This window comes from Anguilla anguilla, chromosome 8, assembly GCF_013347855.1.
Source record: "Anguilla anguilla isolate fAngAng1 chromosome 8, fAngAng1.pri, whole genome shotgun sequence".
NCBI lineage: Eukaryota > Metazoa > Chordata > Actinopteri > Anguilliformes > Anguillidae > Anguilla > Anguilla anguilla.
In genome coordinates, this window is record NC_049208.1 from 19,402,250 (window position 1) to 19,415,309 (window position 13,060).

The 13,060-nt window shown below is 38.9% G+C and overlaps 1 protein-coding gene across 3 annotated transcripts in view; it reads left to right on the plus strand.

The window, feature by feature from the left end:
• The first annotated feature begins 1,336 nt into the window (after nucleotides 1–1,336).
• The window catches only part of efr3a (EFR3 homolog A (S. cerevisiae)), a 108,509-nt gene continuing 96,785 nt past the window's right edge, over nucleotides 1,337–13,060 (plus strand). The window contains exons 1-2 of one of the 3 annotated variants that reach the window (XM_035428813.1): nucleotides 1,337–1,672; nucleotides 2,001–2,142. In XM_035428813.1, coding sequence (XP_035284704.1) covers nucleotides 2,133–2,142 — 10 coding nt within the window. In that variant the 5' untranslated portion in view covers nucleotides 1,337–1,672; nucleotides 2,001–2,132. Of the gene's footprint in view, nucleotides 1,673–1,717; nucleotides 1,857–2,000; nucleotides 2,143–13,060 lie in introns of those variants that run through there. The other 2 variants (XM_035428814.1, XM_035428815.1) reach the window with 2 other exon arrangements.

Sequence of the window (13,060 nt, forward strand, 5' to 3'; positions counted from 1 at the left end):
GGGGTTTTCTTCACCATATCGAATATTCTCCGGTCACCCACTACAGTAGTCTTCCTCGGTCTACCGGGTCTTTTGACATAATTGAGTTCACCAGTTGTTTTTTTCTTGTTAATGATGAACCAAACTGTTGACCTGGGCATGCCCAGGGTTTTTGAAATGTTCCTGATTGATTGATTTTCATTTCTGAGCCTTATGACGGCCAGCTTAATTTGCATCGACACTGCTGTCTTCCTCATGTTGTCACACCACAACAACAATCTCCAAAGGCAATTGCAAAGTCTAGAATCAAGACTAGACATCAACAGCTCTCTTCTGCATTCACTAACGACACAAATGAATACACCTGCCAAACGAAACACATCTGTGAAGCCAATTCAACAAATACTTGTAGTACCTTAAAATGGGGAGACCATGTACAAAAGGTGTTGTCATTTCTAAACGGTTCATCCGATATGGATGAAAATACTCTCAAATTAAAGCGCTAGAGTACAGAACCAAAATAACAAAAAATGTGTCACTGTCCAACGAATTATGGTGCTCACTGTATATATATATATATATATATCCATGTGTAAAATTTATAATATTTTTGAAAATATTTTCACTGCAACATATTTTTGTCGTCCAAGATCTGCATCTTGTTTAGCCTATAGCCAATGTACATGCCAGACACTTCCGTGTGTATTTGGCTGTCCATCGGAAAATCGCTATATACTTATATACTTATATATACTGGACATTACGGTGGGCCTTACCGAGACAATTTTCGTGATGACTCAGACAGACCCTGCGGTCATTAGATAAGTGTTGCTTGTGTCTGAAGATAAATTAGGAAACGCTTCCCCTCAAGATTCTTTATTTGTCACATGGGATTGATTTAATTGACCCAAATATCAGACTAAACGTTTTCATTTAATGATGTTCTACACATTGTAGTGCCCTGCTGCGCGTATTTAGGACATGTTTTGTTCTTGTTCTCAGGTAGGTTACGTTCATGTGTATGACTGCGATACAATCAGATAGTCCACAATTAAATTATTTCGCCTTGCTCGTTTTTATTGACACGTTACATGCATTTGTGCGTAACAGTTTTTACGCAGTCCCCCAAGTTTTCAGTCTGGTTATAAGCGTACGTATGGCTGTTAATGTTTTATTTTCACCAGAAGACACGGAGGCATTTTCTCAGTTTCTGTTCATTGTAATGCATTCTGGTTTTAACTTAAATGACTGAGTAATTTTGACATCGGAGACCTAACTTACAGTTTCATCACCGTTACCAATTTGATACAGTGTTACTGGTGCATTGCTATTCTACATGTCCGCTCTGGTAGTGGGAGGGAACGACTCGACTTACCCTCACTTCCTTATTTATAGAACAAGATTGACAGGCTTGACATCAGCGGAAGAGGACACCCTTTCTATCCCAACACAAACCGTTCTGATCCTATTAACTTTTATTTTTTCCCCCTCTTAGAGCAATTGTTGATGCTGCAGAGCGAAAAATGAGGTTATGTAGCGGACTCTGGACATAGGCAGCAGTGGGTGGAAAGGGGACCTTCTTTACGTTTCAAGAGAAACTCCTACTTCCGCGTTAACTCTGCTCCGCAACAAGGTAAAGCGGACTTTTTACAGGAAGCGGTTGTCTAAAGGGGTTAATCCACACCGTTCACAGGTATTCAGCATTAAAGCCTCTTAACATTGTTGTTAATGTTGCTGACAGTTAAACCATAATAGCGATGATAGAGGACACTAAAGCGACAGGCGATGTTGCGTAGAATCTAACATTGGCGAAGGTTTGGCGTGGCAATGGTAGCCACAGTAGCAGCGAATTGCAGTCATGTGTGTCCGATTTGCAGGTGAAAATGTTGTCACGTTTGAATCCGAATGAACATATGTAACAAACTGGCCTATGTCTACAAATGAAATATGAGTGTGGTTTTGTAATAAAACGCTGTGGTTTCGTGTATTGTATTTATACCATTCCTTATTTTACATTGTAGTGCCCTTCCCGGACCCACGTCAATGCCAAACTATGAAGTAAAGGAGACTCGACAGTTGTGAATTCGGAAAATAGCACATAATCTTGAAAGAAACTGTACCATCAGAGGACCTTGCAGTAAATTTACAGAAGAATGCCTGCTGGTAAGCAATGTGACTTCTGAATTATGACTGGGGAATAACGTAATCCGTTTTTACCTTAGGCTCACTGCGGTTTCGTGGAACCAGGAATAAATGCACCCAGAAATGATAAAGCAAGATGACAGCCAGTGCAATGGGAAGAAAGAACCTTTGCCGTGTATGTCAGAAATATCGGGGTGTTCCCCTATCCAATTAAACGTCTGTGTGAGACACAGATTACGTTAGGGTCCCAGAGTAAAACTGCCAGTGTAGTTTTGTAAACACAAAAATCAGGCGCTCTGCTTGGTCGTTTCAGACCCAGTGAACTTAATGCAAAGTACACCACATGCAGTCGCTGGTGGTCGGAGTGTTTTAAAACAGATTATGAGGATATGAAAATACCACTTCAATGCATGGCATAAACACACTTCGTGTGCGCCTAATTTTGTAAGTTTTGGAATTCTGTATTAAAATTGGACTCGTTTCTAAACCTAATTTAATGCCTTTGTGAGGAGCTACAGTAAACCGAAAGCGATCATTTCTCATGTCAATGACAAATGGTGTGTGAATAGACAATAAAAGGGTAGTTGAGATTAAGAGGCATATTTTTTTTTTGGGAGTGGGAGATGCGCTGTTAGATGGTTGCCATTGTTCAGAATGATGCCTTTCCTCCTAAAAATGTCATTTATTTTACATGTAATGTTTATTGGTGTACATTGCACAGCTTACATTCTTTAATGTTTCCTTAATCATATGTGAAGACACAGGCCATGTGCAGATTGGTAACGGCTCTGCTGAACACAATTGCATAGGGAAATTAAAATCTCTTTGGGACCTTTTTATCAAACAGCTGTGACCTATCCTTGCCAATCCAGTTATTAATGGACATGCCTATATACATTTAAAAACAGACACGTGTTCATTTTCAACTTGCCAAACAGACTCTGTGGATGTGTTTCATCAATAACTTACAATTTAAAGGAAAAAATGGAAAATTCTACAGGACGCAATATATGTTTTTGGGCTTAATGAAAGAATCTCTGTTTTCTCATGCATATTCTCAGGCCAGGTTAGAATTTCATATATGTAATTAAATCATATCACAGAGGATGCTTATTCAATTTGAGTTCACCTGTCGTTTTCTGAATGGACAACATAGTAGTTAAATGTTCCTTCCTTATATGGCTAGTTTGGCTAATAATGTGGCACACCTTCTCTGGGTTGTCTATATTCGTGTTTTGGGGTTATTTTGGGAATGCCTTGATTGCATACTGTAAGCCTTGTCTCCTTTTCTATTAATTATGACCCATCTGTCAGAGTTCTGCCAATACTGTAGAAGCTGGTGCTTTTGCTTTCCCATAAAACACAATTATTGGAAATTCCCAAGACTGATATTGATTTGTTCTCTCATCAATCACACCGTTGGCCAAACAGTTCTGATGCATGTGGGTTTGCATGACCTGTAGAAGTTTTTGGTTACTCTGGTATGCACATTGGGCATTCATTGAATTTTCTTAGGAGCATATCTCCCATCTCTGAACATTCTCACAATCTTGGCTGATGATGTCGGATGTTACTGGGTGGTTCTGAATATGATTTAAACCGTATCTGTGTTCCTTGTGGCTGTAAACATTGTTTACTCTTGGCTTTTTATAGAGCCCTTTGGTAGCCTTTGATTTCTCCTCGTCACCCTAACTGAAGAGAAGACTTGCATTCAGCTGCACACTGCTGAACCGGTATATTTAGAAAGAACTCATTTCTGGCACAATGGAAAATCGCATGAATTAGCTGAGGGGTACAGGTGTTCCTGACCAGCTCAGATTGGACACTATGGCCATGATTAGAAAACCATCAGACATTCGCTGCAGGTGCTGGTGATGAAAATTAATTCATTAAACAATGATTAACTCTGTGCGCATTCATTATTAACATTTGGGAAAATAACACTTTGTTGATGTAGAAAATCCTCTTATGCATAGTTTGTCATTAGGGTAGGGACCCATATTTTCAAATGTGTTATTATCTTTGTTTCTGTATGCGTGGCATGTAGGATTTATCCAAATCAACCTGATCCACTTTGTAAGCAGCTGAACAAAGAGTTTTATGTATTTGTAATCCCTGTGCAGCAGGCAGTGCATTTTTAAAATTTATTTTATGATGCAAAAACAAAATCTGCAATATGTACTGTAGGAAGAGGCACATTCAATTTAGATTCAATAAATTGTATGTTGACTGTTGTGACTAATGGACAGTTGGGATGAAGAGAAGGGGTCACTGTGAACTTGAATATTTTCAGTTAACTCATTTCTGAAAATGTGAATTTAATTTCATTTGGCCGTGATATGAAGGATGGATTTAAGAAATCAACTGACCTGCCTCCATAATTTTAAATCCTAGACGATGATTGGTTATAGAAAATGTAATCCTACTTCTGCTGGGCATGTTTTCCATTGACAGGGCAATGTGTTACTATATTTTGCTGATATATAGCTGCCATTTGTTTACTTTAAAGAGTTAGCACATCTTAGTCTGAATTAATTATTGCCACTACCTTTTGCAACAACCCATCCCAAGTCAGGTGTGGAATTAGCTGCATAGTCGCTCCATGCATCTAACATCTGGGGCAAAACCAACAGAAATGTGTAGTTTTGTTTCCCCATGTATTCATATTTACATATGTGTTAGCACAGGTTTGTGTTAATGTTTGTGAGTGCGAACCTACCTAAATGTATGTGTGTATGAGTGTGTGAGTGGGTTAGATATTGCTAATCTTTGTGGGTTTCCCCATTTACTATGTTGCATGCAACTACTTTAACATAGTGTACTTGTTTGGAAGTCCTTTAAATAAGTAAATGTACATTGAACGGGCATGTGTGTTTGCATATGTGTGTGTGTGTGTTTGTCCAGAAGATTTTCAAGTATTTCACTAGTCTCATTCTCGAGTGCAATTTGAGAGCTGCGAGCCAAGGGTATTATTTGATCTAACAGATCATTAGAGCTGCTGTGTTTGCTGTCTTCCCGCTGGAGTTTTCCTACCAATGTCTTCCAGTTGCCTGGGTCAGAGGCTTTCATTATAGTTAAAGGCGTTAACAGCCTCAATTAAGTAATTGTGCCGTAACAGAACCAACCCCCCCCCCCCCCCCCACCCAAAAGAAAAGAAAAGAAATCCACCACCCAACACAATTGTCTAAAATTGGTGCCTTTGTCAATTCTTGACACTAGTCGAGGACCGGCTCATGGGGTCTAGCAGCCACAGATTGTTCATCTACAGCTCAGGGTTGCCTGCCTTATGGTGTTCACGTTAGCTACTGTTCAACACAGCAGGTTGTACATTCTTCCAATTACGGAACTTAATTGGTAAGAACTTTTGCTGGCATTGCCATTGCGTTCACGTCTGGCCTTCCTCTGCAGTACCGTGTCACGTCCCCTCAGAAATAAGCGCTGCACTGCTGAGCTGCTTTGGCAGAATTTCTTCTGTGTCCTTGGAGTTTGGTGTCTTGGGCAACTGGTGATGATATGGAGCATGAAAGCATGTCTCTCATTGAAAGCCTTTACCAGTATGTAAATTGTGCGCGTTTGTGAAATTATGTATGCTGCTTTGACTCAGTGGTACTTTTGTAGACAAAAATCTTGATGATCAGTGCTTTATTATTTTCACTCTCTTTAAGCATGTGTTGTGTGAATGCATTACAGAAGGTTTAAGTCATAGCATTCAAAGCATATAGGGCTAAGCTGCCTAGGATAATGGTGTCTGCATTCAGGAAATAAGTAATGCGGTTTTTTAAGCTGTCAGACAATTGTAATGACAAATAAAATGCATTTTAACCAATCAAATACACGGTAGAGCTCCCACACAGAAGTTCTGGTTTCTGGTTTCTATTAGTTTTTCATTGTTAAATATTTGGTTATCATCTTCCATGTGCATTTAAGACATTCCAGCAACTCATGTTGAGAGTTTATATAAATTTGACTTACTTGCCTCTTTCACCCCATATAAAATTCAGACACAGAGGGGACATAACAGTACATGTCAAGAGATTTATAGGCATAACACTCACAAATTCCACAAGAAAGCCATTCATTTCTGAGCTAAGTTGCACACTGTTTATTTCCCTGAGTAATTCTGCATAAATAGGCATAATGCACACCACAATGCTTCTCTGGTCTGGGAGTGAGAATATTCTGCCTCCTGTTTTCTCCCACAAAGCCTGAAAATTGCCTGAGAAATGAAAGTTTATAAGTCTGGATGGAATACATCACATAACAAGCGCTGCTGGTATGAATATCTATTTTAGGAAATGGTGTACAACAGAGGCTGTGTTCTGCTCTGTTTAACATTCAGTAAACTGTTATTACTTTAGTCAGTTTGTGGCACAAAGGTTAATGCTGACTAATATTAACCTTCTCTACTTGAGAGGATTGAGGATTTGAGGGAAAATCTTGAGTGTTGCCTTGGTCTCTGAGGCCAGTAGCAGGAGTGTAATTAGAATTGTTCTTTCTTTGCAGGCCTGGCATGGCGTTTTGGTTTATTAGCATTCACGGTTGCTACACCCGCTTTCGTTTCTTATGACAATCTTTAATAGTCTATGTACATATATGTAGGTATACAGGTGGATCATTTTCTCTTAACCTCCAGGCTGTGGTTAACATCTTGTTACTCTAATGCTGATACAAATGGATTCAAAATCTGTATGTGCCTTTGCCTCATGCCTAGTATAAGAAAAGCATATTTGCTTAATGTATTGTCACTAATGATGAAGAGGACTTTTAAAAAATGTTTTTCAAAATCTTTGAACAACACAAATGACACTTCATTTGGCTAAGGCGAATGCCTAATGTGACAGCAGGTCATGTTGATGGTGTTGCCCAGAATCTGTGGTTTCTTATGTAAGTGAAGGTGCTATCAGTAGCGATCACAGGGACCTTGCTTTAAATTGGTCGATAAATAAGAATTCGTAATAAACAAACATCATGTTAACACCTGAATTAAAAGTTCAAACATATCATGCATTTTAATTTCTTGAAACATCTAACCCCTATGCATTATGATTAAAAATTAAACAGCCGCAAAAGCAATATGGGCCTATGGGTCTTTTTCTGCAGAATACATTTGATGGAATGTAAGACCAAAAGAAACCAGTTTCTTTCTAGCTTTAGTCTAATCCTATTCATGCAGCATATTTTGCATGAATTTGCAAATGAATGTTCACAGTGTTTTGATCGGTAGCACAATCACCACTCCAGTTTGTGTCAAAGAGGTGCTGAAAACAAAGCTGTCAATAACTTAGTATTTTTTTTTATTTCTTTTATTGCATTTTGTTTGTTAGATCATTATGTCAGTACAATACTTGATAATGTCAGAAGCCTCAAATGCCATTTTTTAATTGCCTGTAATGTCATAATGTCTATTGTCATCTAATGTCATAGTTGACAATGGCAGAATGTTCTTAAGCTCTACAAAAACTGTACTATTGTAAATTTTACTGCATAAGACCAGCTACAACTGCATATACACTGTAGCTTAACAAAAGTCCAGGAGACTGCTGTATTCACAGTCAAATAGAATCAATGTTGTGCTTCAAGATATAGGCCCAGGTACGAATTAGTTAGTACATAATTTGATAGCCATGAAGGGCAACTCAAACTGTTTGATCTTTTTTCAAATTGCTCTTGTTTCAGATATATTCTGCGTTTTATGTCATTAATTTTACAAAAATGATACATCCTTACAAGCCCATTCTAGTTTTATACTCAGATCGGAAAAACTGACATACTGGCAAGAATTATAAGCTGCAATTGAAAAATGTAAGCGTTGCTGCAGTTTTTCATTGTGTTTAGTTACATTACATTTATTTAGCAGTCACTTTTATCAAAAACGGCATACAAAAGTGCATATCATGGTCATTGGACAACTACAAAACACATGTTCAATAAAGTACAAAGTTGAATATCGTGGGTGAAAATATTTCAAAACTTCTGTATTGTGTTGTTATAATGTGTTACATTAATAATTGGTCAATTGTATTCAGTCATTAGTGCATAATTAGTCAATAATAATTAGTCAATGGGAAAGTATAATTTCTTGGTGTTTCATTGAAGTAAATCTAATCCTTTAATTCATGGTCCACAAGGGACTACTTTTTGTTAAATGTGTGAAAATTTCAGAGCATTCCATTGTGTTACACATGAGATATTAATTAAAGTTTAAGTGCTTTCAATTTCGGAAGCATTACTGATCATTTATTTATTGTGGTCACTTCCTTACATGCCATTTACACTTAAGGCTAGGAGTGAGATACACATTAATTGTCTTTACTCAAGATAACCTAAATATTTACTACTTTGCTGAAAGTGGTAAATAATTGACACTCAATGAACATTTCAATTGTTGTGCTATCTGGGTTGATCTGGCCCAATAAGACCTTTTATTGCAGTCTATCTGAGTGCTTGTTGGCCTTCTTATCTTTCCATTGCTTATTTACGTCTGTCAACTCAGGGTTCAGAAGGTTAGAATTGCATTTTTAATAAAAACATTGCTTGATAAGAACATATGGATGTACTGTCTAAATGCCGTATTATAAAGACCAGAATGGCATTTCCTGCATGTTTTGTTTTTAAATAAGCAGGGAAAACACAGTAACAGCTCTTTGTGTTCTTTAATTTTCAGTTTTTGTTTCTAATCTTTTGTTTGTAACTAATCCTTTGACGCTGATGAATTGTTCAGAATTACTGATCTGAAATGATTGTTTGCCAACATTCTTTAAGCCTCAGTGAGGTTGATATTTGTGTACCTAGAAACTAAAATGAACTTTCTTTGACCAGTCAGCACCCGAAATTAGAAAGGTCTGTGAGTTTGGCCTAATTATAGTGGAGGGTTCATTCTGCACAATTACCCACAGGTCTGGACACTGCCTCATTGTAAATGAGAGTAAATGCTAAAACCTTCGTTATCCGCACCACACAGTTCTTAACATGCAGAACAATGTGAAAAATATATTTTTTAATTGTTTTGGGTGGATTTTCTTCATGGTTTTTCATTCGATGAGCTTCAGATGGCACTGCAATGGCGTCTGAAGCTCAGGTGAATGAAAGTGAATGGGTTTTGTTTGAATTTGAGTCTGGTACCAAACATTCACCTTGGTAAGCTCTTTCTTTTTCTGGATTATCCCTGTAGAGCACGGTTTTCGCACTTTATGCATTCCAGATGCAAAAAGGTTTCTTTTGGAGCTGCAACAGGAAAAAGATGGGTGCACTATGAACCTGGAGAAGTTTCTGTTCTTTTATCTCTTGATATTTGCTCCCCCTCTCTTTGAGATGTAAATTACAGAAAAATCTCAAATTCAAATGCAGTGGTTGAATTGCTGGCATCAGCGATTACTTATCGTTTTTGATCTGCTGTTCAGTAGCTATATGGTCATTGTGGTATAACATGATCATAGATTTATGCTTTTTTTGTCAAAATTCAATTTGCATGCTTTGCGGATCATGTTCTGTGAAGTATGTTCGGAGCTAAATATAACCTTTCTGAACTGATGCTTTTGCATCTCCTTTATCCTGCTGAATTTCTCTTTTTAGAACATCTCATGTGCCTGATAAATGTTCTTACAGATTTTGCCTTTATTTTGCAAGTAAAAATATAACTTTGAAGTTGTGTAAGCCTATCCTTACATGTGATGAGGTTTTGTGTTAAAATGTTAATTCTTCTCTTAGAGTTACAACAAGTATGGCAGGCTTATAGCAAAAAAGAGGTCATTGTCATCATTGCTTTTCAGTTCACCAAGCTACTACTAACTTCTGCTTCTAATTAGCTAGCCTTTGCTTTCTCAGTGTCTTACAATGGTTCTCTGTTTTGAGGAAGCAAGAGCACTTCTTTAGCACAAATGGAGCTGTAAGGGTATATTTGTATTTATATTTGTTTTCACCAAGGTTTGTATTTTCACCCCCTGTTGTGCTGGTCATTTTGGGCTATGAATCGGTGTGAATGCATGGTACAGTGGTATTTTGAGTAGTATGTTTAGGAGTTCTGAAAATTCTACCACCAGAAACCTGGTCTAGGCACAGTGACCACTATGCTCTAGCAAAAGCAGAGGTGTCAATAGGGGTTATTAAGAGAAAAAATCAAAATGTGCTGCTATCCACTCACAGACGTAGCAGTATCGTTTTTAAAGCCATCGTAGTGGAATAAATAATCATGATATATTTATTCTACAACCCTTATACATGTTACACTTTCCAATAGTAAACAACAAGGTAAAGCACATATGATGTATGCATTATGCCATTATCTAATTTCTCTCAGTTACAGACCAAAAGAGTTGAAGTCATGAAGTTCACACTGGCAAGGTGGTTTGTAATGGTCTGTAGGCCAGCAGCAGTTCTACTTTGCAGAAACATATCATTGGTTGAAACAAAACAGTTAAAAGTATAGTATATACAATATTGTGGCACAATAGCTTTAAATAAACAAGATGTTGCAAAAACTTGTGAATCGTGTTAAAAATGCGTGAACCCATACATAAAAGCATAATCCATTCAAGCCCATTCAAGCTTCACCTCTCTCAAAGACCAGCTTCTGACATATGTCACTTTTTGAGCTTCCATTTGCCTTCTTTTATCTGTCAGTGACAGAATTGGATGACTCAACTTTGTCATTTAAACATGTGAACCATAAGTTGTCCATTCTATCAAGGTTAGATGGATTGTAATGAAAAATGCCTCATGACTCATGTTTGCTAGCTATCCACGGCCTGCAGAATTCCTTAAATCTCACCAACTTGCTTTTCTTCAAAATTTCTCGGGTGACCGTAAGCGGAAAGAATCGCATTTGTGGTGCAATTATACCGTGACGGCTGACTGGACCAAATACTTCAAGACACCTTAAAAACTTCAGTTCAGTATTCAGCAGTGGTAACCTGTCTCACCATGAAAGTGTGGACAGGCAGATGAGAATTTTCTATTTGGCCGTTGCTCAGCATGTCCTCAATCTCATGGCCTTGCTGTCACAGGACAGAGCCATTTTACTGCTTGGCCTCTCCAGTGCAGCATGCTATGGCTAGAATATTTTTTTTTTTTGGGAATGGGCGCCATAGGAGCTAAAATGACGTAGCCTCAGGCTGCTGTTCTCCCCATGCATTCACGTTCACAGAAGAAGACTTTAATGAAAACACTGTTGGGGCGCCTGCAGCAAGGACTGTCGTTAAGTGAGGTGCGCTCCTTGATTGCCCCTTACTCTGCGTGGGTTTTGCTGCACTGATTATCCACTGGCAGCTAAGAGCAAAGCCTGGACCACCCGGTTTAAGCTGTGGTATTGCACACTGGAATGTGTACACCGTTAACCCGGAGTATAAGCCCTCTAGCCCCACTCTGTGTCCACAAAGCACTGGCTTAACATTAGTCCAGGGGGTCATATCCCAACTTAATGGTGCTAGCCCTCACAAAACTATACTGGGCAGGCAGGTTAAATAGTCTGAAAACTGCAACCCCCTCCTCCCTTGGTGAGAGGCTAAATGCTGTACGCCACTTTTTTACTTATAGTAAAACAAAACAACAAAAAACGCTTATTTGTGATGTGTCATACTCGCTTTAAATCCGGACATGAAAAATAAAACTGTAGGCAAAGTGTTCCGTCTCTCGGTGAGGGGCCGGAGCTGACAGTGCAGGTGAGGTGAAGCAGCAGGCCACCGCCGCAGCTACCTGCACCCATCAGCGGTTCTGCTGCAGAACGGATAAGGAAACTGCCGCAAGGTCACAGATTAAAAGCGAGCGGCGAGCTGAATGAGAAGAGAGACCCGCTGGGCCCGAGAGGAGTAACACAGCGCAGAGCCTTACTGCTGGCACAGAGATGGATTCTGAGAACAACAATTCTGGTAGGGTGCCTTTTATGTGTGTGTGTGTGTTTGTATGTTTGTGTGTTTGTGTGTATGCTTGCATGAAGAATGCCAAGGACGTTACCCCCCACGCGCGCACACATTCACACGCAAACACAAAACACGCACACAAACGTTCACATGCGCACACGCCCCACTTGTCCTTTAGTGCAACAAAATGCTTCTCCCTTGCTGCCCATTAGTCTTAAAGCATGTTTCTTTCTCTAACCTTTTTTCTGCTCGATTGTGCTTTATTTTTTGAGGTGGGGTAGTGACACACCAGTTTTCACAGGTCTATTGGAAGGGATGGCAGGGGGGAGGGAGACACGGTGGTCTGGTTAGTGACCAGACTGTGTAGGAGTTTTCTACACTTTTAGTTTGCACTAAACCACTAAAAAGTAGCTTAAATAGCCTGCAGAATTCTGGAAAAAGTTCTTGTGGATAAATTACACTAATATTAACTTGTATCAGAGTGATGGCAAGAACTGCACAAGGTCTAAAGCACCCCTCTTCTGTGAAACGTGTTGGTGGGGGTGTTATGGTTTGGGCATGTATGGTTGCCACCACAGGTACTGGCTCGCTTATTTTCAGTAATGATGTAACTGCTGATAACAGCAGCAAAATTACGTAGTTCTGAAGAGTACAGAAGCATCTTTTGTGCTAAAGTTCTAGCAGTGCCTCCAAACTAAAGCAACTACTAAATCAACAAAGGAGTTTTTCAAAGCCAAAATGGGAAAATTATTAATCCATCTGAGCATGCATTTCAAATGTTATAGAGAAGACTTAATGCAACTAAATCCCAAAACAAGTAGGTGCTGAAAATGGCTGCGATACAGGCCTACCAGAGCATCACCAGAGAAGATGCTCAGCACCTGGTGATATCTATGGGTCACAGACTTCAAGCAGTCAGTGCTTACAAAGGATATGCTGCATGACTAGTGCTAAACATAACTACATGACAAGTCCTTCTACTTACAAATAACATATATATAAATACCCCTAAATAAAAGCCGAGAATGTGCTTCTTAACCACATGTGAATTGCTTGATTATCTAAAAGTGGAGTACAGAGCCAAA